Source organism: Pholis gunnellus (assembly GCF_910591455.1).
Source record: "Pholis gunnellus genome assembly, chromosome: 5".
Taxonomy (NCBI): Eukaryota; Metazoa; Chordata; class Actinopteri; order Perciformes; family Pholidae; genus Pholis; species Pholis gunnellus.
The window spans coordinates 20,061,648-20,086,370 of record NC_136531.1 but is presented as its reverse complement, the minus strand read 5'-3'; the positions used below and the strand labels follow the sequence as shown (position 1 = coordinate 20,086,370).

Sequence of the window (24,723 nt, the reverse complement as noted above, 5' to 3'; positions counted from 1 at the left end):
TAAAGTCATAGTGTAGTATATTTAGAAAAAGTCTTAAAGTCATAGTAGAAGCAAAAGCATACAGGTCTCAATCAAAACATCTCTAATGCAGTCAGACGTTAGCTGCTATCCAAACAAACTAATGTAACAGACTGTCTCATGTTTGTCCTTTCTGGTGTTGAAGATATGTCCCATCAGCGTTGCCGTAGAGAGGGGGCAATTCCCGCCTCTAGGAAAAGAGGCGGGAAACGTAAACGGGAAGACGTTATCGTTTCACCGTAGCACTACCAGCCTAGAAGGAGGAGGGGCAGAGGAGAACGAAGACGAAAAAAGGAGGAGGAAGACGAAGAGGTCAAGCAGTTGTACGCAAATCAGGATCTTCCTGAATATTTTCACAGCATCCTTCCATTTACGGCAGCAGGTACCGTACTCTCTCTTTTTCAGCATCACCGTTTCATGCACTAGCACGCAATCCAACAAAGCAGCCATGGAAATAGCAGCAACAAGAAAACACGTCTTAACTGTTGCGATAACTGGATGTATTATTTCACGCCCCAGTAATGATAAATATTTAGTAGAGCTGTGAAAAATAACGCGTCAACACGTTATGATTAAATTACAGGATTAATTCGTTATTTTTTTTTAACGCATTTAACGTATGCGCAGAATGAGCTTCCAATATACCCACAATTGACCGTTCGCCCCCTTAGTTACTGTTGCTACGTCGACAAAACTCCCAGGACTGTCAACCCAAAAGCATGGCGAGGACGGGGACCAGCGCTATATCTGTCAGTGATACTTTTTGGAGTAATATCTCCGCGATATTCTCCGGATCAAGGCAAAAGGGACTGCAATATGCAGTGGAAGGATATATCCAAAACATTAAGATCACGAAGGTGACACAACAATAATCGAAGCAAAAGCATACAGGTCTCAATCAAAACATCTCTAATGCAGTCAGACGTTAGCTGCTATCCAAACAAACTAATGTAACAGACTGTCTCATGTTTGTCCTTTCTGGTGTTGAAGATATGTCCCATCAGCGTTGCCGTAGAGAGGGGGCAATTCCCGCCTCTAGGAAAAGGGGCGTAAACGGAAAGACGTTATCGTTTCACCGTAGCACTACCAGCCTATAAGGTGCGTTCACACCAAACGCGAGGGACTATTTGTGTTCATTCGCGTGCATCGCGCTGGACGCGCCGAAAAGGGGGCGTGGCTTATCGGCCTGAAAGCTGTTCAACTGTCCGCCATCAACCGTAGAAAAATAGCCTCTATTTCTGCTCAGTACGTGTTGTGGAAGTCCCAGATATCACGGGGAACTAAACGCCGTCATGTCTGGTTTATAACATAGTCCGGAGGAGCTCCGTGGATTTCATCGAGCTCACTGTGTCTAGCGAGCCACACGTCGGCTGTTTACTACAGCTGTATGAACACACTATAAACTGACTTGGCTGTGATTTAACGGAAATAAACCGACAAAAAGGGACTCCGAAATAACTACGTAATGATGCCGATTTGTACTTGTTTTATCAATGAAGCTCGGATCGATCGGTGCTAGGCTATGCTAACATTATAGCAGCTCCATCAACACTCACGATAACGTCATATAGACGTAATTACGGCAGCGTCTATTCATTGTTTGTACCATATGGTTTACACACACACACATGTCTACACATAGTTTGGTCCGGTCTCTACTGATATGAGGTATCGTAGAGCTCTGGGTGAACATGGCGGCTACAGCATTTATTTTCTGATTTAGCAACGGCAGGACTTCACTGATGACGGGGAGAGCAACTCAACGCTGATTGGCTATCGCGCTGGAGCGTCCCGCATTTTTTTTTCAGAAGTTCAAATATTTCAACTTCTGCGTTTGGGGCGTTTCGGCGTTTTGACGCGCCAAACGCGCCGCGCTATTGCGCCATCGCGTCCATCGCGTCATCGCGTCCATCGCGTCTGTACATAGACTTTGTATGTAATCGCGCCGCGTTCATCGCGTTCATCGCGTTTGGTGTGAACGCACCTTAAAGTACCATCTCTACGCGACACATGCGTTGGTCGGTGAGGGGAGTTTAAGTGGAATGCGCCAAACCACCCTCAGTAGAGCAGCCGCTTGGAAATTGAGCTGATTGAATTAAATTGGCCTGAGAGCAGCTTTAGTAAGAGAGACATCATGATGGATGTGAAAGTGTGTATCTGCTTGTGTGTGTGTATGTGTGTGTGAGAGAGAGAGAGTGAGTGAGAGAGAGAAAACGTGACTTGGACTGACCATGATGGCAGCCCTTTCCTGGCAGGCTGACCATCAATCAGCTAATAGAGTCATTATGACGTTCTTTAATTTCACTAAATGTCCTGACAAAGAGATAAAGTTAATGAACAACCAAAGTAAGGGATTGTCATCACTTTTTGAAGGTAAGACATTGCAACTATGTGCAACAATTAAGCTGGTGTGTTGACCATTATCAGTTTTTTACTGTATTCTCTATGTGTATCTGTCAGTATGGCGGAAGGCTCAGTGTCTGTAGCAGAGGTCGAGACCTCCTTCCAGAAGTTTGCGGTCTATGGCGACACTAAAGCCCAAGGAAACGAGATGAACGGCAAGAACTTTGTTAAGATCTGCAAGGACTGCAAAATAATCGACGGCAAGAACGTCACCGCTACAGATGTTGACATAGTTTTCAGCAAAGTCAAGTAAGATTTTAATTCAACTTTTCACAGCAAAAACATTGAAAACACAACAACCCAGTCACAGGGTAACAACAAGCCAAGTAAAGGCGACAAAACCATCAATCATCAATTGGTCTAACAAATGTGTCTATGTTAATAAGCACTAAACATTGTATTTAGTAAAGTACATATTATGCTCATGGGAAGTCATTAGTGTTGCAGGTGTTCGGTCATAAACCAAAGCATGGACATTTTTAAACATTAAATGTTTGCCCTGATCACCCCATGGGATCGCCAAAGTACTTTCATCCTCTGGGAAAATTTCATGGCAATCCAATCCAACATTTCTTGAAACCCCCCACATTTTAACCTCATGGAGGTGCAGAGGAAAAGTCAGGGGGTCACTGAAGACATTTTGATTTGATCTTCTTGGGAACATGAGTGCTTGTACAAATGTTTCATGGCAATACATGTAATTGTGGTTTAGACATTTCAGTCTGGACCAAAGTGATGGACTGACAGATCAACCCTAGAGCCATGACGTCTGCATGGCTAATAAGATTTCAATATTGCCACATATTCTTCTTGGGGCACACAATGACACACAAACACACACCCACACACACACACACAGTGAGTCTTCCAGACTGGCCACTGTTCTCAGAAGTAGCTATCCAATGATGATTTTTCTAGCTTTCTAGAGAAATGTGTTATTTAAAATTGTACGTACTTGCTCTTTAATATAATGTGTAATCACACTGTTATACCCCTTTAGCCGCTCCCTTTGCTAGCCCAATGTCATTACATTGATGTGCAAATAGGAACATGACATTATTTGTATAATTTTGTTACTTGTCTCAGAAAACATTTGGCAACACTGTGTGTTTCCTCAGGGTGAAGTCAGCTCGTGTAATCACATTTGAGCAGTTCAACCAGGCCCTGACAGAGTTGGCTCCCAAACGTTTTAAAGGCAAAAGCAAAGAGGAGTCGCTTCAGCAGCTCTACGGTCTCATTGTTGGTAAGGAGCCTGCCAACATCGGAGTCACTGTGAGTATTTCATCAGTTCTAACCTCAACATACTCACCGTTCACCCCCCTCAGGGACGCAGCATCCAACAATGCTGCGTGCTGCTTACTCGACAACTTAATGCTCTGATTGACCCACCACCACAAAGTACTTAAGTTTAAGGATGTTTGAGGTTGGTTAAGGGTAAGAACCCAGAAGGACTTCTCTCTCTGTTTGAGTGAGATTCACAACAATGTGTTCACATATCTTTTAGACTTATTATCTAGATCTGGTCTATGCGCAATAGCCAAAATAATTATGTGCATTATTGTCTGCCAGTTGCATTCTTCAATTTCTTTGGCTCCAGAAATTTCAAATCCAATGCATTGTGTCTTTTTATTGACGTTTTTTTTAATGGGATAACATATTAATTTAAGTGCTGGAAAAAATGTATATAAATGGTTGAGAGTGAGGGGGAAATAAAGTAAGCAGACAGATGGGATAAGACATGCATGTGTGTGTGTGTATGTATTTTTTTAGAAAGTGACAAAGGCAGCAGCTGTGGACAGACTGACTGATACCACCAAGTACACTGGAGCGCACAAGGAGCGGTTTGACGAGTCAGGCAAAGGAAAAGGAAAAGCCGGGCGCGAGGACCTCGCAGAAAACAGTGGCTATGTCGGAGCTTACAAGGGCAGCGGCACTCATGATGAAAAAGTTAAAGAGGCATAATTCTGCAGACAGATTATGAAAACTTTGATTCAATAACTAGAATTAGGGCTGTTTAAAAAAGATAAAATAAAAAAGATACAATTTAATAATTGGCTATTTTAATTTTTAAGAGAAAACAAATAAACTGTATATGTCTTGTGGGCCTAGCAATACAAACTATATCCATTAAATTTGTGGTTGCTGTATTGTTTGAAGGAAAATCTTTAATTGGTTTATCATTATTCTTTGGATTAAAGGACCAAGCTTTTTGCTCCCCCTCCCCTCTATTGCAGTTTGCATTTGCACAGGCTGTTCCACTGTCTCCTGATAACTGGGACCTGTCCCACCAACCTGGATCACTGAGTTAGCTGTACTGAACTGCTCTTGAGTGACCGCAGTGTATTTCACTCGGTGTTGTAGATCAGATGCGGTTCTGGCTTTTGCAGCTTTCTACATTAATCCTTCCTCGTGAAACAGGTCCTAAGCGTGCCATTCGTGTTCGGCTGCTGGAAGTTTCTCTATTGTGTTTGTTCTGTTTTTACTTCCCTTTGAGGTTCATTTGGTTCTTTGTTGTAATTATTGTTTACTTTTGCTGAAACAGAAAAATAAACTTTACTAGCTATTACAACAGTGTTATTCTTTCGGTTTACCATAACCCCTTATGTATGTATTATTATGTATGTTTTGTCCAAGAAACCATACTGTGCTGTTTGCAAGGTAACGGTTTCTTAGTACTTCGTGGGGCCTTTTGAAATGTTCTACTGGCCCTCTTTACCAGCAGCTGATGGTGATCTTCACTCAACATGCATCCTGTCCAACCATTTAAAGGATGAATCCACCCTAAACACTAACACTATTTAAAACTCATATCCTCAAGTCATTTCTGCACTTATTTCCTATTTGTGTTGGATAACTGGCTAAAATAAAATGTAAAGTCAATGCTGGAAGAGGAACTAATATATTTTACTCAGGTAAAAGTAGTATACACAAAAAAAACACAAACTCTTAACATGACCCATTCTGTGGACTAATTCAAAGTTTGAGTGTAATAATATATTATCCAGCCGAAGTATAGCTCATTTATATTACTTTTTGTTAATTTCATCTTTAACCAGGCATATTTTATAAGATATGTAAAATCTGAATCTGCAGAGTTGCTAAGGTAGATAAATGAAGTGGAGTATATAGTATGAATATTTTTCTCAGACGTAGTGGCAGTATAGAATGGAATAACATGGTTACACCCAAGTAAAGTACAAATGCATCAAATTTATCAACTAGTATAACTTAACAATTGTTCAAAGATGGAAAAACTACTGCTCCGTTGTTATCACAAGTACTTATTTAAAACAATAAGTATGAGACCAAATATGCAACAGTTCAAGTTAATGGAAAAAAAACATCTTCTGGAACTAATAATCAAGAGTTAAAAACTCAACTAATATTCTTCACTGAGTGGTTTGATTAGATATCACTCCTCGTGACCCGGCAACATGTAAGGGACCATCAGGGGTGGAATTTTGAGTTCTTTAAATACGAAGTTGTCATAGTTGGAGATTTCACACAAACCTTTTTTAAAAGAAAGTCTTGTATTTAAGGTGATGTATGATGGTGTTTTGATACAGTTCAGGCCATCACATTGATTAAGAAACGTACAAGAACAATGAAGTTGATGCAGTAAAAATGAGTAGAGAGGAGTAAAATGCATTTTTTTTTTTTATGTGAATATGCAACAAAGGATGCAAAAACTCAAAAATACAGCCTCTGTCATCGGAAGACTCAACATCATGTATATAATTAGGATGTGTGTAGTCAGGCTTCAGCCAAAGACAACTTCTGATAAATATAGATATTCATTGTTGGATTTATTCCTTTTTTTAAATTCTTCAAAAAACACTGTTCTGCTCTGGATTACAAAGCTTCAGAAAGGGACACGATTGCATTGGAGGCAATTTAAAGGGAGTTTCTAGACCGCAGCGTTTCAGAGATACTCTAAAACCAGTTATTATATACGACATCGCCGACCTCAGCAGGTTTTAATATGATAACCATCTGTACCAAGACCTCCTGTGCATTATTGCTTTATTATAATTCACTCACCTCTCCACTTATAATATAGTATGTCGCAAAAAATCATAAAGAAGTCAACGTATACCATGTCGCAAAAAAGTTGAAATAAAGTCATAGTGTAGTATATTTAGAAAAAGTCTTAAAGTCATAGTACGTCATGGTGAAAAAGTGATACAAAAGTCATTCGACCAATATCCGTAACCGCTTATCCTGGTGGGGGGCTGGAGGCGATCCCAGCTGACATGGGCAAAGTCAAGCTCAAATTCACACCTACGGGTCTTTGGACTGTGGGAGGAAGGCAGAGAACCCGAAGAGAACCCACACTGCCACGAGGAGAACGTTCAAACTCCACAAAGGGCCCCACCGTGAAGCCCATATAGTGCCTATAGAATAGTTCTAAATAGTATTAAAAAAAGTTACAGTATAATATGTTGAAAAAAGTCATAAGAAAAAGGTTTTCCGGTCCTTTAATTGAAATAAACAGGGCAGAGAAAGTACTGAAGTTACACCAGTAAAAGAATCACAAAATATCTGTAATACCCTGGACTTCACAAATCAATGCTACATAACGGTGTCAGAATCAAAAGTCCTGTCCCAGTAATAGTGCATGTCTGAACTCGGGCTACGGCCTCTGTAGGGAAGTTTATTATTCACCACCATCAACAAACACTTCTTTTTAAACAGAATATCCCCTTCATGCAACAGTATTCCTCAAATTTGCCACCAAGATTTAATAAGAAGAAATGATGTAACTATCTGCTGAAACCCTAAAAATAAATGTGAGTCTGGTCCATTGAGTTTAGTTTGGCATCTAGCAGCCTTTGCTGTACTCGCAGATTCAGGTGCTTCTACATCAGCATCACTCAGCTATGATGGCTGCAGCAAATCTACACACCGTAAAGAATATAAATAAATGATTGAAGAAACTCAAAGAAATTCAAACACATCTGATGAAATAAATAAAAGCTATGAAAGACTTGATTCACGTGCTATAATTTCACAACGACACTGTAATTCCCATTTATCCCGTTTACTTCCAAAGGAGAGAAACCACAGCACTGATCCAGAGATAGTGTGATAGGCTCGCTGCGTGCCCTCCGGTGGATGTTGTGTTAAGTGCAGCTGCCCCTGTAGTCACAGGGGCAGTCGTGGTAGATTCCCTAGCCTGTCCCACACACGTCCCCACATTACCTACTTTGTCCACAGCAGCCAGCTCTACATTCTGTGAACAGCAGGAGGCTTTGTAGGTAGCCACTGTAATGTTCTCACCCCCTGCTCCAGCCACTGTGCTGGTATTTAGGGTACCGTTCCCTTTGCGGATGGCGACGCTCTCAATGCCAGTTCCATTGATGCCATCGGTGAGATTAGCGATGAATTCCCACTGGGAGGAAGTACAGAGTGATGAAGAGGATGGACAAACGGTGGATGAACTGACCACCTGGCACGCTGGGCGGGTGATATCTGTCACCTGGAGACACAGAAACAGGAAGTGGGAGAGATGAACAAATAAGACGGGAATGGGACATCATCCTTATCTTTAACAACAAGGAAAGGAACCAGAATAAAATGGGATTTTATCCGCAATTTTTCAACAAACCTTTGACACATTACTTTAAATATTACAATAACACCATCAAATCAAAGAAAAGAGATGAAACACAAATCAAACACATGAATATATTATGCATCTGACCATTATTCAATATAAGTGAATTAACTGGGATATATTCATGTTGGAAAATGTTACACATACTGCTCGCCACCTCACTCCAATCTCTTGCTCTTGCAGTAATTGTCACCAAACTGCGACCACATCCTGCTTCCCTTTATTCCACATCCACAGCACATGAGTTTTCCCTCGTACCTTGGCAGCAACAGACAGCCTGAGGACAGCGTAGTTGATGTCGTTGGCAGCTGTATTTTCTGCCTCAATGGTCAGGGTCACGTCTGATCCTGATGCAGCACTGGCTGGTACTGTTAAGGTGACGGTGCCGTTGGCTTTGCCTCCACTGCCAGCCGCTATGGTAACGGTGCTGGGTGAAGTCGAAGTATAGCTGCGGTCGTTGTTTGCTCGAACTGTGAACGTCCCGGTTGCAGAGTCATTAACAACTCCATTGGTGGTTGTGGCGACTGTGAAGGGGATGGAGATGGTGGAGCCTGGTTCAATGTCGGTGTTGTTGGATAGGGCCTGAACAAGTGAGGGGGAAATACAGTCAGACATATCCTGATCTAATGTATGGAATAACAGTATATGTTGTACGCCTGCATCATGGTAGCCTTCAGTGGAAAGAAGACTGAAATATTTCTGTTTTCTATCTATTGGGTGGATTGGCTGCACATTCATGGTTCCATGAGGATGGAGCCTAGTAACTAAGGTGACTTTTCCCTCTAGCGCCACCATGAGGTAGACATTTGTGATTTTGACTGTAACGTCTCGACAACCATTAGATGAATTGCAATATTGAAATATGGTACAAATGTTTATGTCACCCTAAAAATGACTTTTTTTCTCCCTAATGATGACATCTTAGTCAAAAGATTTTTCATTACTTTTTAACAAATGACCCTCCCATCAGCCTCAGCATTTTATGTTTAGTGCTTGCCAATGTTAGCATTCCATTACCAAAATAAGACAATGAACATGGTAAACATTATACTTGCTAAACATCTGCATGTTAGCATTATTGTTATTATCATTATTATTATTATTATCAGCCATGAGCAGTTTGCTCAAAACAGAGACCCCAACATGACTGCAGACTCAGTATTACTTAACTATGACGATATAGGTACTATTTCTGTTAGTTTAAGTATATACCGCTGGTTCTTTCTAGTCCAGCAGTCATGAAGACCTGTCAAGATTATTTACTTTCTAAATGCTGAGTGAAGAACTGAGACGGAAAACTGAACGTGATTGAGCTCACAGTAACAGAGATGCTGGATGTCCTGATCTGTGTGGAGGCTTGTCTCTGGAAGATGCTCTGTGTTGCCCTGGACGTGGAGCTGCTGTCCTCTCCTCTTAGGCGAACCACAAAGTCACCCGCCGGGACTCCACTGAATGTCACCAGGTAGTTACCACTTCCCACCGACTGTGGAGGTAAGAGCATGAGATGGTCAGAATGACAACATTTTGTCTATTTTTCTGCAGTTTTTAAGTACTGTTTGCTTGAAATGTTACTGCTTTACACAAAATATTAAAACAAATCTATACTACACTGGAACCTTTGTCTGTTGCAGACAGCGGCAACAGTGTGGACATTCTAGTATTCAAGATGTGAGGGTCAGCTAACAGAAAGCGTAGTGACATTAACTACAATTACTTCAAAGCAGAAAATACAACATATTTTTATATGGAAATACACTTTAGCTGGGTATGACCCTTTAAGTTCATCAAGTGTAATATGAGACATACCTGCAGGGATCCGTTGACCTCTGTTGGCCCTGAGCTGTCAAACAGAGTGACCTCTGTGACCTTTACTGTGTCACTGCCTGTGACAGAGACCAAGAGGCTGGCATTACCACCTGTTGAGACAAGAGAGAAGGGAAAACCAGATGAGTGTGACTGCTCGATCATTAGACCTGAACAGTGTTTGTAGAGAATTGTACAAACTGTAAAACAAAGATGAAAATAATTATGAAAGTGGTCTGACCTGAAAGAGGACGTCCCTCCTTTAGACTGAAGTCCCCGTGGGCTCCCTTATGAGCTTCCACAAGATTAAAAATGAAGTTCACTGAGCTTTGACCTGATGTACATACACACACACACACACACACACACACACACACACACACACACACACACACACACACACACACACACACACACACACACACACACACCAAAAAGATCAGTAGGGCTACCACAGCTGTAAACAAAGACCTGCTGAGTAAAATCGTTCTCTCATATAACTCTCACAGGTTATAAAGTGACCTCTATCCTACTACTGACCTGTGACCTTAACGGAGTAGGGGTTATTAGAGTTAACTCTAATTTCCCATGAACCGGTTTGATTGTCAGTGTTGAGGCTTAAACGACGTAGGTTTCCTGCTGTGGTGAAAGATGCCAGAGGACCACTGGGCTCACTGGAACTCTGAGACACACCTGGAGGAGAAGAAATGTTAAAATAACACTTTGGTCTACCAGCAAAACCAAGCTAAAGATGTTCTAATGGCAGTCAATGGAGGGAGTTAAGGGAGTTGGAAGCACAATTGCAATAACAACACCTGTAGAGCTGGTGAGATCAAAAGTGAGAGATGGTGTTCCTGTGATGTAGGCAGTCATGTTCCTCAGTGATCCATCAACAGTAAACGTAAAATTATCAGGCCGTCCAGGATTCCTCACGACCTGAAAAACTGTCACCTGAAAGAAGAAGGGACATAAACAGCTAGTTTATACACCGTACAGTAGCATCTTTAATCAGGTTTGATTTTCCTGTTCAACGTCTTACCACAGCAGTGGCTGATGAATCCTTTATTACGCTTGTAACCAGAGAGAGGTCCGACTTGGTGACCTCAATGGCCTGACCTCCGGAGGCTCGGGCTAGGTCCCGGTACAGCTGCGCATCTGATTGGCTCAATGAACGTGAACTCACAACCTGAGAACTTCTGCGGCGGCGTCGACTAGCCAGGACGTCTGTCAACATGAAAGTAACCTAAAGTATTCAGATAGAAAACGGTTATATTGGACCCAGATACATGTCCACAATTGTGTACATACTATTTTATCTTGTCTTTATGGAATGTATTGATATTTAGAGAGCAAGGATGGTTAAAAAGTAAACTCTTACCACAGACTTGGAGCTCTCTATAAGGGCTGTGATGGTGCCTTTCAGGTAATCATCTTTAGCTGGAGCGTCAGTGAAGACAAAGATCTCAGAGGAGGGAGGAGCAGCAGTCAGGGCCAGCTGTCAAGAAAAAACATTATTTGTTCGTAAAAAGTAGTCTTTATTAAATAAACAAAGAACGTGACAAGATTTGATTTCAATGAAAAGTGATTTTATATTAAAAAAAATGTCAATGAAAATAAGGCCGGGCAATAATTCAATTTGAACATTTATCATTCATCACACCTGCAGTCCAGACAAGCACAACTCTGGGATGTCTCCTCCTCCACTTGCAGACAGCTTGTTGATGTTGTCTTTGAAGATGTCTGCATCGGTTGTCATAATCAGAGGCCCGAAATCTGGATATAGAGTAGATAACTGTTACCACGTACCGTCACTCACTTAACCATACATTTTATTTTAATTGGGCTAAAGTGCACACCCACAGTTTACAACAGCAGAAAACAAATTGCAGTTTTGTTCACAGTAGAGCAACCATTCATTTGGAAGCAGCATAAGCTAGTAAATTCTACTTAAACGTGACCAAACGTCACTCATGAATTACAGACTGTGTCTGTACCTGGGTCATTGAAGGGTACCAATATGTAGGCAGAGGGCTCCTGCTGGGTTCCCCTCTTACTGTCAATGATGTCGAAGGAAACTCTCTTAGCCTCGGCTATGTCATCGCGCATACTGCCTGTGGTGTCAATGACAAAACACAGCACAGAGGACTGGGAGAGGCCCATCAATCTGTGTGAACACAAGAGAGACAAAACATTACCTGATACAGCTGATCGAGGGGATTTCATCTGTCATCAATCAATGATTGCCATTTGACCGTACGCACAGAACGTTTTTTAGAGGCAGCCCAGTAAGCGTGTTTTTTTTCTGTATTGCAGGACAAAAGACTCCAACCGTCCTGATTAAAGCTGAGATAGATTGTTTGAAAAGTGCAAGCTTCACAGACATCTGCGAGACATATAATATCATCGACTTTATTTCAATGTGAAGCATTTTATTTGCTTTAATTTGGTGTTAAAGCTCCACCCTACATTCATCCTTCAGTGGCCATTTTTTATTATTTTGTAGGTCTCCAAATGGCTCAGGTGTGGTTGGCCCATACCGCAGGAAGTTCTTGTCTCCGGCAGCTATTCTGATGTCCTCCAGTAGCTCCATAGTGGCAGTCACAGCCAAATCAGCTGCTTTGTGGTGAAGTGAGCCATGGCTGGACCCAACATCATCCTTATTAATGCCTCCCACTGGGTCAGATCTGCTCGTCTCGTCAAATGATCCACCGTGGCTGCATTTACCTTCAAGCAGAGAGAATATGTTTGTTATGTTACGTACACACACATCTGTTCACAAGATCTTATAGTGGAACAGAACAAAAATGTGGATGCTTCCTTGAAGTCACCTGCAGGTTTCTCTGAGGAGAAGATGTTGAAGTACCCTGAAGTGAGAAGCCCCTGCTGCAGCAGGTCAGGCAGGAGGTTGTTCTCACAGTTACCTCCTGTACAGTTTCTACATGTTGGTGTATTTAGGCCTGCAGCAAATACAAGAACAAAACATAAAATAAAAAATAAAACCTGGCACGGTTAACTCATCTGAAAACATGGTATAACAAATTCAAAACAAATCAGTTTTACAAATTGTATTTAAATGTAAGTCTGTTACTAGTATGAATAATTATAATTTATATTACAGATTCAATTGGCAGAGGAAATTCAGAAATCAATCTTGAATGGTGAGTAAATGGCTCTCTGTGACAGTTTGATGTAGTTCAGTTTAAAAAAAAATACAAAGCATGTACTGTGTGGGTACTAAGTTGTAGGCGTGTGTCTTAAGTGAAATATTGAGCACCAATGTACTGATTTTCATGTGTGGATTGCATGATTGAACGCATACCAGGTCAGGGTGGGTATTTGTTATCTGACAGGTGACAAATAAACTGACAATGTGCCTTGTGTGATTTCTCGCTCAAGCGCATCCAGTAAACAGTAACCAGGGAGCAGTTTTGTGGGCAAGAGTTCAATCAGAGAGTTCATGTATAACCATATTTCCTACCTGCCAAGTTCTCGAGAGGTTGGTCTGGTTTGATCAGAGTGCTGTAAGGAGCTTTGTTCCCCAGCTCCACCCAGTTACTGTGGCTGTAGAAGTCCTTGACATACAGAACCAGAGACATCATTCACCACATCACTACTGCTTGTTGTTTTGATCATGCCTCTCACCTTAAAAAACAAAATGACACCACTGTCCCCACAACAATTTGTAACAATGATCTTAAATCTCACCTGTAGGGTATGACAGACTCTTCCAAGAGTCCACCTCCCTGCGACAAAGTTCTCCAGCTTCACACTGGCCTTCACGGCGGACACACCTCAGCAGCAGAATAGAGAACAGAGAGAGTTAGCTGCAAACTGAACCCGCACTTTGCAAGAAGTAACTTTTTTTACAATTGTTGTTTCATGGACTTCTTGAGTGGGAAAGCAATGTTTGATGTGTACCTGCTGTTATGACATCCCGTCCTCCCTGGAAGGTCTCATCATCAAAATGGTGCTCCTCACTCAGCGCAAAAGCCACGTCCACGACTGCGTTGCTGAAGTACATTTTGGCGATGGACGTGCTGAACATGACAGTCGAGAGGAGAGCGGTGGAGGACCCTGTCGAGGAACAGGCCCTTTGCACCTTGTCAGTTGACAGGCTGTCATCAATCTGGAGACAATGACATGACAAATTACTGGGTGCACTTTGTGAAATTGAGTCTTAACACACCGTACTGTTATGTTCCAGCCTCGTGCAGTTTTGCACTGAACAGTTTTTAAGATAATCATTAATACAGACTCATGTATCTCCATCTTTCTGTGGTTTTTCTGAGGGAAAAGCTATGTGAGAGATATGGGCACAGAGAGCTAAGTGGGAGCCAGTGCTCAAAAAGAGACAACAATACCTCCAGGGAAGTCTACCGTGACATTACTGCAGGAGCAAACTATGCACCTGGTTTAGCCGTAAGTAATTCATTTATTCATGATTTGCCATCATTGTATCCAAAGGATTAACCCTAACTTCCTTCGGTCAAACTGCATCTTTGATTGAACGTTTTATTAAAACACCCCACATGGTTTTATGTGGAAAAATTGTCCCCATATCATGTAACAGAAATAAATTAAACGTATAATACATCATCTGGACATTTGAATGTCATTCCAGTTGCTCTGTTTCAGTGTGGCTTTCCGACTCACAGTCAGGCTGAAGTCCCGTCCCTCAGAGGCAGCAATATCTCGGCAGACCTCGGCCGTCTTTCTGAGGACCGCCCTTTGTGTGATGTCACGGTGAGTGGTGGAATTCCCATCAAATGAGAGGAGTGGTTTGAAGCTGTTAATGAGGCCCGGCAGGGAGATGACCAGCGCCACCATGAACAAGACTGCCATGATGGGGAACGAAGTTGGAGAGGAAGAAATCTGAATTGTACTTTCTCTAAACCTTCTCAACTGTCCCAACTCCTCCGTCTACCTGTTTTCTTTCCTTCACGTCTTTGCCCAAAACAAATACAGACGGAGCAGAAGTAGGAGAAAATCTGTTCCACTGTTTGCAGTAACTCCACAATGAGTGGTTACTGGCAGTGAACCAGGTAAAATGAGGGAAGTGAAACCACCTGAGGAAGAAATACAATGTGACAGTCAAGACTGAAAGAAGGGAAAATATATTTTGTTACAACAAATACAGTTTACATTAAACAGATAGCATTGGTGCAACATGATATCATGAGATTACATTAAAACATTTATAAAAGAGCATGCATTTATAAAATATGAGAATCTCTACTTTCATATTTTCAACTTAATTTAAATATATTTTTAAATCATGGTTTGACCTAATCTGAAAGACAGCAACCTCATAGTTTAAATAGGAAAAAGAAAAATGACAATATTACTACTAATACAAATTAAAGTAATACAATAATTAAAACTATAATATGTAAGATTACTCAAGATTACTACCAATTAACTACACACAATTAACAATATACAAATATATTTAACATACTCTTACCCCGCTGCACTCTGCGTTTTAGCAGTCCAGACTTATTCAGGCGTTGGCACCGCTTCAGTCTTCCTTTGTCGGCATTACCTGTTAACACTCTGATACTATTGTGTCAACTGTTAGACCTGCGTTTCCTGTGTTATCTGGAAATTTTAAGAGTGTGCGTGAGTGTGTGCTGAGAGACAGTGAGTGTGTGCACTCATTCTTCCCTCTTATAGTTGCGTCGGTCTTCCGTGACTGAGCGGATGAATAGAACTGCCACACACCTTGCATTTTTTTCTGCGTGTTTGAGTGAAGACACAGTTGTGAATGTGCTTTTCTTTGTATGCAATGCATCCTATTGCACATTATTATTATTTTTTAGAAACCCCGGATCCTGATTGACAACATCCATCAGCTCCGAGCAACAAACCCAATCACATGGCTAAAACATGGAGACAAACAAAATTCACATCTATGGGCAATTTGTGTCCAGTTAAAGAAATACTTAAACATGTTTGAGTGTCAAGTACGGAGCTGGTTACGTTAAGTTTAGCATGAGGACTGGAAGCAGGGGGAAACAGCTAGCCTGGCCTTCTCAAAAATGTAATAACACATCTATTAACACCTTTAAAGCTCACAAACTAAGCCAATGAAATCAACTGAGACCCACTTGGAAATGCTGCCTTGTAGAGTGTTTATGAGAACCAGCCAGCAAAGTAATGTCAGGTCAAAAAGAGTACAGAAGGAAAACACATTCATTGTACGATTAAAGACCCAATAACATCAGTTATCAATGAGGGATGCACTTATCCGACTTTTTCAATCCCCATACTGATACCTGGGCTTTGGGTAATGGCCGATTCCTTCACACACACGCACTCGCACACACACGTACAAAGATACATTAATCAGTAGATTGTCTTTCCCCTGCACTCTCCCAAGACAAGGAGTTCCTGATGCCACCATGAGGACATTCAGTTTTAGCAGCAGAGACATTTTTCATTTTTATGTGCAATAGGAGACGATAATACTACGAACTGACAACTAAGCTCAATCACACGACACTGTGGCCACGTACAGTCTGCAAAGTGTAGTACGATCATTTTTGGATGGAACATTTTTGTCTATAAATTTTGCCCCCTGTGGAATATCTTTATACTACTTCAGGGGGACAAAGCTATTCACCTCTGATAATGAAACCAAGAAGGATGAATTCTTCAGAAAATGAAAACTATTTATCCATTCGATGGGCCACCGTCCCGGAATATTTCACAAGAACCTTGTCAGCGAAATCCCGTGTCACAGCGGCAAAATTTCATTTTCAAGAAACTGATACTTATTAGGCGAGAAGGAATCCACAGAAGGTGGTTTTAGTCTACAAATCTCTAAACCCTTCTGTGATCTGTCCTTTTACAAGTTATGGTGTAAAAAATAATGATACATACATTATTGAAAATGTAAAATCGCTGCACATACATGACATGAACTTGCGTCCATCTGCACAGCATTTTGTTTCATTACTGATCACTTCATTACTGAAATTGATCGGATTGGGATACACACAGTACTTAATCTTAAATTAGAGATACTAGAGAACTTTTACACATACACATACACAGTAGCACCTCTGGTGGATTGCAGGTAAGAATCCTCTCTGCATGTTGGCACAAAACCCTGTTTAACACCATAAGTTGTACCTAACCTTTGTTTGATTTATTCAGTCTGTGTGAGTCTTTGTACACAAACTAAGACAACATAGTCAAGAAGATAAACTTTCTTCTGTGGCCGGGGAGCTTAAGTCGCTGACATGCGTTGACCTCTTCACTCCCTCAACGAGTATGTTGACGTCTTAAAGGAGTCATGTCCTACTTCATCAACAAATCATTGTGAAATCTCAGAGAAGAATGGGACTATTATGATAACAATGATTCACTTGTCAAGTGACATTCTTCAGTTATCCATACAAAATGTGCCAGAAGTTGAGTGACAATCCTTGTGAAAGCCCAGTATTCATGTTACATGATGTTTTGTCGGTATCAGGCTGTGCCGTCATGAAACTACTGAGCCAGGGGGAAACCATTCTCTAGACTGGAACTACTGTATTTTAACTTGGGTGTCACCAATAACGGTGCTGACATACCTGATCATTCAAACACATCCATCATTGTACGTTTCCGCAAACCGCAGATACACTGAATGTCGATGTTTCTGAACAAAAAATGCATTTCATAAATACGTTTCATCATGTTTGCAGAAAGGCACAAAGATTATGGTTTGCGTAAAGCATAAAACAAATGACAACCACTCTTACTTATAACGTTGAGTAGCAAGTGTAACAACGGACGCAACAAGTGTAAGGTGGAGGCTTACTTTTGGTTTGATTCGGGGACACCGACAGCAGTCTTCTGGGTAAAAGTCCTGTGCGTGTCCATCCTTCCCACCTGCCCTTAGTGGACTTTGCTGCTTGTTATACTCATTATTAAAACCACCTAACTTTCAATAACAGTCCCTTTATATGCTATGTCACTTGCTTTGACCCTCTGCATTTGCAGAAACGCACCTAGCAAACATTTTTTCCTGACGATTGGGCTGCTAAAACCAGCTCTGAACCACGAAGTGGCGTCCAACTCACCACACCTCACATCGACGAATATTTGTGAATTACACACCGGCCCACTTTCAATTAGAAAGGCCTCATTTTGCCATTTTCACCTTGGAGCATTACATTGACTGATGCTAGCAACAATAGATGAGAATAAATGGGAGTGCCTCAAATATATTTACCAACCGTAACAGTGTGGCTGGTATTGTTTTCACCTTGTGAGTCTGTATGTGCGTCATCATGGCAAAATGTGTTCCTGGAGACAACTCCTAGGAACTACCACAGAAGCAGTTTGAGTACTTTGTTTGTCTTGTCTGTGAACATAATTTGTTTCCACGATAGCATCACATCCGTACAAGGTGCAGTTACACAACTTTACTGATGTTTAGTTGAGATAAAAATAAAGGCGTTTGAAGATGGGTGTGGCCCGAGTAAGGGCGCCAGAAGTAGGTGGGTAGGAAGTCAGGAAGGGGCCATGAATTTTGTTCTGAAATAACCTTTTCCTGCAATATAAAAGACATCATAAACTTTGGTTGTGACATCTACTATAGTAGTCATAACTCATTTTATGGAACGCCCAAAATTGACAAAATGTAGTCAAGAGGAGAGAAGAGAGAGAGAGACTGGAGATCATCTTATGATGGGATCACACCAGCCGTGATGCCAAATCCTCTGGCTATCTTGCTCGGACCACACCCATCTTCAAACCCACTACATACCTCTAATGTTTCATGAACACATCTTGCGACACACTCGCTTTCAACTTGAAAAACACTCGAACAATCCTTTAAAATGTAAAATGTTTTTAATCAAATGAATGGTGGTAAAGGGGAAATAAACCGTGATTAACAAGCAGACTTACACATTGCTATTCAGATATATTTTGACTTGACTAATACTCTTTTATGACACTATTTTCCATTCCAGGTCTCTAAATGCATGTTCTATTATGTTCTCAGTTAAGCCATTGTATCCCTCAGACCAAAGCAAACGTTGCTGCTAATTGATCGGCAGCAGGCGTGAAACTTTAGCAGATATGAATTGAGTAACAGAGAAAGTGTATTAAAACATGGCAAGTAAGAAATGTAGACCAACACCATTTGCAAATATTACATCATAAAATGATGAACATTTCCTATGTATATATATTCTCTTTTCCTATACATGAGGTTTTAAATCGTGGAACTGTGCCAAAATGTGATCACTAAAGCTAATGGGACCATCTTTTTTTTTTTTTTTATTAAACCTGGGCCTTTAAATGACAACACTACCTGGGTAGTTAGAGTCATTGTGAAAAGATGAGGCACTGTAAACAGCAGTTTTCTTATGGTTTTCTAACACTTTCACAATAACAAAGGGTAGCAGAAGAGACACAATAATCATACAAGCGATGGCAAAAATGAGCCAAAACCCATCCACTGGTAACGCAGATATTGGATGCAACTTATTGCTCTCTCTGTCATAAACGCAGTTCATGTTGCTCCTGAGTCTGTAGATGACTTTACACCTCTGTGTATCCGTCTCCGTTTCTGTGACTTTGAAAACCTCATAGGGAGGAATCAGCACCTGGCTGTTTAGCTTCAGGGCTGAGTAATGCGAGACGTCAGCTCCGAAACATGTGAATACCTCAAAACATGAAGCGTCCCTTCCAAAGCTCCGCCCGTCACACCCTAATACGAAGGTACTGAAGCGAATCAGCTCTTCAGAGATGTTCAGATTTAAAAGTGTCTCTGTTCCGTAATATGTGCGAAGACATGTCACCTGACTGTGCTTCAGAATCTGAACGGCTTCACTTAGGGACAGATAAAGGGAGCGGGGCTCAAAGGTCTCCTTTTGTCGTTTTCCAGTACTTTCTTCTAGGTCTTGCTTGACGGGTTGCAGCATAATATTTGTGTACATGTATATGGCCATTGAGTGACGTTTCTCCATGTACTTGTGTGCGGGCTCTCTGGCTTTTTGCTCTGCATCGCTCCAGGCTTGACTAAAGTTTGTATGCGTTCCCCATTTCTGCATTATGGCTTTATCCGTCACAGCAGTCGCTTTGGATCCGCAGTCGTCGTACATACCGTCCTTCAGGTCACGGGTCTGACCCTGCAGGAAATGCTGAAATGAGAGACTTGCTGTTCAGTATTTATCCAGTAGATGGAGATATACACTACATGAATAATAATAAGATGGAACCTCTTTTGCACAGTCCTTAAAGAAAACAATTACAGTTAATAGCAAGAATTATTTCAAAAGTGCATACTTAAAAACGAGAAATGGATGTCACTATTTGTGATTAATGTAACTACTTTTATGTTTTGCTTAAGTCCTGTAAATGTCAAATGTGTAGTGTTAAATAAGTGGAAAAATACCTCTCCAACGATATCCTGCCAGCTGAGCGTCAGATATACGACAACAAACACCAGCAGTCCCACCAGAAGAACAAGAGAAGTAATGGCACATGCAGATACAGTTTTTCTCTGACATGCTTGCCTCTCCCAGGAAGGCATGGTGCATCTGGAACAAAGGAAATCTGTTGTTTAACCCAGAAGTGCTGCGATCAGAGAGAATGTGAGTTGAACAAAAACCTACAGGGCCCCTATACTGGAACTGAGCACTGCACTGCAACATATATCATTTCATTAAAATAAATACAAATAAAGGCGTGGAACAGCATATTAAAGTTATTTTAACTATTGACTCTCCAATCTGCAAAAAGTTTAAAGTTGTTGCACATAAAAATCAGTATTGGTGGGAACAAAGCATTACATTTTGAAAACAGTAGGAGTCTAAAAAAAATGTGATATGTTCTTATAACTTACCACATCCTGAGCAGCACTATGATGAAGTGTTGTCTTTTATGTGACGAGAGGAGCTGCCATCAGTAGGTTTTGTGTTTTACAAGCCGGTGACATACAATATCTTTGTTTGTTTTAACCTGAGCAAGCTACCAAACTGGATTTACAGGTGTTACCACATGTGGAACCTTCATCTGGCAGTGAAAGCGGTGAAATGACAGGGCCTGTGTGGGGCAAGGCTGTTATTTACACTCGACAAATACATACAGGATATGAGGCTACGCTGCAGCCCAGGAAAAGAGAAAACGCTTGTGTCTCTTCTCACTACTGCATAAACATCACAAGATAGGATCCATTTTTATCTCTGGAGCCTCTGAGCAAAGTTGCAGTAGAATGTATGTGCTGCGTGGTCATACTTGTAAATCCTGTGAGCCGGAACTTCTTTGTTGGCAAACAACCATGCATCTGCACTCTATCAAAGGAATATCTCGCTGCTGAGAAACTCACCTCGGAAAGGTAAGCCAAAAACAATCAGATACCATTCAGTGTTGGTGGAGAATACAAGGATGTGTATTGACGGATCAGTCTACAAGTAAACATTATGTATATCCTTATTATGGATTATGGTTTATCTCCTGCATGTCAGCCACTAGGCTCATATACTTTTACTTGCGGGTTCAAGCATACAAACTGTGTCAATGTGCATGCAAGTAATATGATTATACAACGTCCGATGCATATTCATGGTGTTGAAAGAGTTAGAAAATCTATTTTAGTGAGATGATTTCTTTCTTTTCATTCAGATATGACGTCTGGCAAAGGGCCAGTATGTGAGCTGAAATCAGTGAGGAACTGGGCAACCCTTTGTGTGTTTTTGGCGGTGGTGCTCCTTTTGTATCATGACCCGTCTCTACTATTCTGGTGGCCTCAGAAACCTGCCGAGGTGCGGATTACAGTTCTTTCTTTGACACATTTGAACTGTTACTTGCAGTGGGCTTATTTGCACTGAATATACCAAAACCCTATGCAATTTGTTGTTTTTGCTCACCGTAGCCGTCTCTCATCTGTCATCTGCAGAAAACTGGCTTACCTCTGGACATGGCGACAGATTCCATTGATGACATGTACGATGGTTGCAAGTCTGAAACAGCCTCTGCGATCGACCTGTTCGGCGTGTTTGAGTGGCACTTCAACCAAAACTTCAGCATTGCCTGGGCTTCAGCTGAAGGCGGTGCAAGGAAACCTGTGCACCAGCACCTGAAAGAAGAGCATGCTACAGTCATCTACATGTACACAAAGGTGAAAAACATCCAACAAGACTTCGACCAAGCAGTGAAAACAGGGAAACACAACTACAGCACATACAGATTTAGGTTCCACTATTTCTACTTCCACCTGACTGACGCCATTCAAGTTCTGCGTCAGAAGCAGACATCGTGCGGAACCACCTTTCACAGGACATGGAAACACTTTGACCGCAACGTAATCAACACAAACGTGCGTTTTGGTGCTTTCACCTGGGTGGCTTCAAGCAAGCGGTCGTTTGATTTGAATGGCAACGTGTCTTGTTTTGAGATCTACTCGTGCTTTGGTGCCGATATCACGTATTACTCTGCAACAAACCAAATGGGACAGGTGCTGATTCCTCCCTACGAGGTCTTCAAAATCACCGATGTCCTGACAAACGACCCATGGTGCAGTGTGGTTTACAAGCTACAGAGCACCAAAGTACCGAGGAGGGATTTAAATTGTAAATTGGCTCAAAGGCAAATAAACACGTATTTTGGAGCTTTTTTAACACACTGGCATGCAAGCGGTGTTGGGATGATGTCAGTATGCTCACTGCTGTTGGTCGTCATTTCTTTGGTCCTTGTGAAGCGCAGGCAGAAGCGTTTTGTGGCTGCAGTGCTGGGAGCTCTGCTGGTGCTGCTGGTTATTCTGGGGATATATAGAGTTAGCCATTAATCAAAGAGGGGTGCTGTCGTGGACACTTCGTTATTGTGTTCGTCATCGAGAGAATTCTTAATATGTTTTTAAAAAAGTGATATGAGGAAACAAAAAGCTTCCCTTTGTTAGCTCAGAGTTGGCAGAGATGTAATTTGTGGAACTGTATTTCATATTTTCACATGTGGCCATTCTGGACATTACTGGACACTCAAACAAACTCAATCACATCCCATGCAATGCCTGGACACATGGACTTTGTGGTATTAAAAGTAGCCGACCATTTCAACACATACTCCCCAGCTTCCACACAGTATGCAGTGTGATACAGTAATTCCTCCTCTGAGCAATAATGTATCAGTGTTATTCACGCTTTTTAAAACAAATGTCATTAATGAACAGCATTTATTTTTGTGAAAGATAAACCGCAATTTTGATTAACACATTGCACAGTATTGACTCTCTACATGTCTTTGTATGCTTTATTGTTTATCCTGTGTCTTCATGTCTCGCGATGCCTGTGTAATGTATAGTCCTGCTGTCCCTTCTCCACGTGTAGCCTACTGCTATACATACTGGACTACAAATAAAGAAAGTGATTCCATCTGTTTCAACAATGGTCATTTCACAGTTACTGACATGGAATTTAAACACTCTCAAAGCTGGGTAACATTGGAGAAACCAGCAAAAGTAAGCTAGATTTGAAAAATGCAACTGAAAACTCAACCCAGTGCTGCCAACTCATTTCCTTATAACGTCGCTAACATTAACTCAAAAAGTGGCTAAATGTAGCGAGAAAGTTGCCAGGTTTGCAACACTGGCAGCCCACCTTTTCAGGCTTCCCTCCAAAGTCACTCCCCCAAAATGATCATTATGAAAGTAGACGTATAAAAAAAGAACGCAAAACAGCCAACATGGCTCTATTGTTAGTACTCACAGCTGTTAATAAGCTGTGGCTTGTGGAAAACTCCGGTGACGCGCAGTGTGCACGGTCAGAGCGCGTGCTTGCAGGCAGGGCACGTGGACAGGTAGGTAAACAGGCCGGTAGACAGGAAGGTGCTATTGCTACGGGATATCACGTAAATCCTTCTTCTTCGTTCTGTTTAATTGCGGGTGGCAACTATTAAAATGCCTTTCCGCCACCTACGCTGGAGTGTGAGCCAAAGTTCCCCAAAATAAATAAGCCTAAATAAATGATATTCACTAACCCAGTTTGTTTTACGAACTAAAACGAGTCTTTATATGTTCCCTCCTAAATGCTTTATAAATCTTAAGATTCAACACTCTCAGCTTACAGTTCTTTAATTCGTTCTTTAGGTTTTCTCTATGCGTTTCACTGGCAATTGTTAATTATTCTCTAAGCCACATTCACACCACACAGACCTGATGGATGTTTCGCCACTAATTGCATTGTTTCCTTTAACCCTGTGAGCACTAACCTCAGTCTTGACATGATTGTGTGCTCTGTGTTTTTTCCCCAGTTGTTTTCATTCTTGCCACCTTTTACTTTATTTCATATAGATAACACCTTTTGTTTGTCCATGCCCCTATGAGCAGGAATCCAAAGCATGACTGTTGTACATGATAGTCTGAACAGTGTTTCATACATTTCATACAGTATAACGTGGATTGCAATGATGATCAGCACTGATAACAAGCATTTTTTTTCAGGGTGTTTGATTTATTGATTGCTGTCAGCATGTAAAGATAATTTAAACAAATATAACAAAGCATGTTTCTGTAATACATTAGCTTTGAGGTATTCTTGTCTTAGGTACAAATGCATGATTTTCTGATGCACAGACCCTTATAATCCATTCCAATCAAAGAGGAAATGGGTTGGCCTTGTAGTCCTGCCCCTAATTGCAATGGCCAGCAGCTGGTGAAAGTAAAACAGGAGCTAAGCTTAACAGATAACTTGCAAGTCACCAAAGTAGTGCTACATGTGAGAACTGAGCTGTGGTAAGTGGAACAAAACAAATCTTCTCCAGTGTTTGAGCTAGATTCAAAACAGATATTGTGGAGTCCACGTCGAGGCCCATTTCAATCCATCCAAAGTTAATAATCAAAATAGGATAACTAAAAATGGAATGATTTACACAGAAAATGCCAAAAA

The 24,723-nt window shown here is 41.3% G+C and overlaps 4 protein-coding genes across 4 annotated transcripts; 2 read left to right on the top strand and 2 right to left on the bottom strand.

Moving 5' to 3' along the window:
• Nucleotides 1-291: 291 nt before the first annotated feature.
• On the top strand, nt 292-4,909 carry LOC306695999 (tubulin polymerization-promoting protein family member 3-like). The gene is made up of 4 exons (XM_079159471.1): nt 292-400; nt 2,479-2,670; nt 3,540-3,693; nt 4,192-4,909. Exons 2-4 carry the CDS (start codon nt 2,480-2,482, stop codon nt 4,381-4,383), a joined length of 537 nt encoding a protein of 178 aa, XP_079015597.1. The 5' UTR covers nt 292-400; nt 2,479; the 3' UTR covers nt 4,384-4,909.
• A 2,553-nt stretch (nt 4,910-7,462) lies between these two features.
• On the bottom strand, nt 7,463-14,683 carry vwa10.2 (von Willebrand factor A domain containing 10, tandem duplicate 2; the record flags this gene model as incomplete). Its single annotated transcript, XM_079159458.1, has 17 exons — nt 7,463-7,900; nt 8,297-8,620; nt 9,357-9,521; nt 9,845-9,954; nt 10,083-10,168; nt 10,375-10,534; nt 10,657-10,792; nt 10,881-11,084; nt 11,220-11,336; nt 11,502-11,614; nt 11,836-12,005; nt 12,379-12,565; nt 12,670-12,798; nt 13,320-13,413; nt 13,547-13,632; nt 13,760-13,967; nt 14,495-14,683. 17 exons carry the CDS (start codon nt 14,681-14,683, stop codon nt 7,463-7,465), a joined length of 2,916 nt encoding a protein of 971 aa, XP_079015584.1.
• A 4,254-nt stretch (nt 14,684-18,937) lies between these two features.
• On the bottom strand, nt 18,938-20,720 carry LOC306695995 (ecto-ADP-ribosyltransferase 4-like). Its single transcript, XM_079159467.1, has 3 exons — nt 20,688-20,720; nt 20,238-20,382; nt 18,938-19,983 (listed from the first exon to the last, which is right to left on the bottom strand). Exons 2-3 carry the CDS (start codon nt 20,373-20,375, stop codon nt 19,135-19,137), a joined length of 987 nt encoding a protein of 328 aa, XP_079015593.1. The 5' UTR covers nt 20,376-20,382; nt 20,688-20,720; the 3' UTR covers nt 18,938-19,134.
• Nucleotides 20,721-20,788: 68 nt separating this feature from the next.
• LOC306695993 (ecto-ADP-ribosyltransferase 4-like) lies at nt 20,789-23,151 on the top strand. Its single transcript, XM_079159465.1, has 3 exons — nt 20,789-21,179; nt 21,467-21,606; nt 21,741-23,151. The coding sequence occupies exons 2-3, from the start codon at nt 21,469-21,471 to the stop codon at nt 22,626-22,628; spliced, it is 1,026 nt and encodes a 341-aa protein (XP_079015591.1). The 5' UTR covers nt 20,789-21,179; nt 21,467-21,468; the 3' UTR covers nt 22,629-23,151.
• Nucleotides 23,152-24,723: the final 1,572 nt, after the last annotated feature.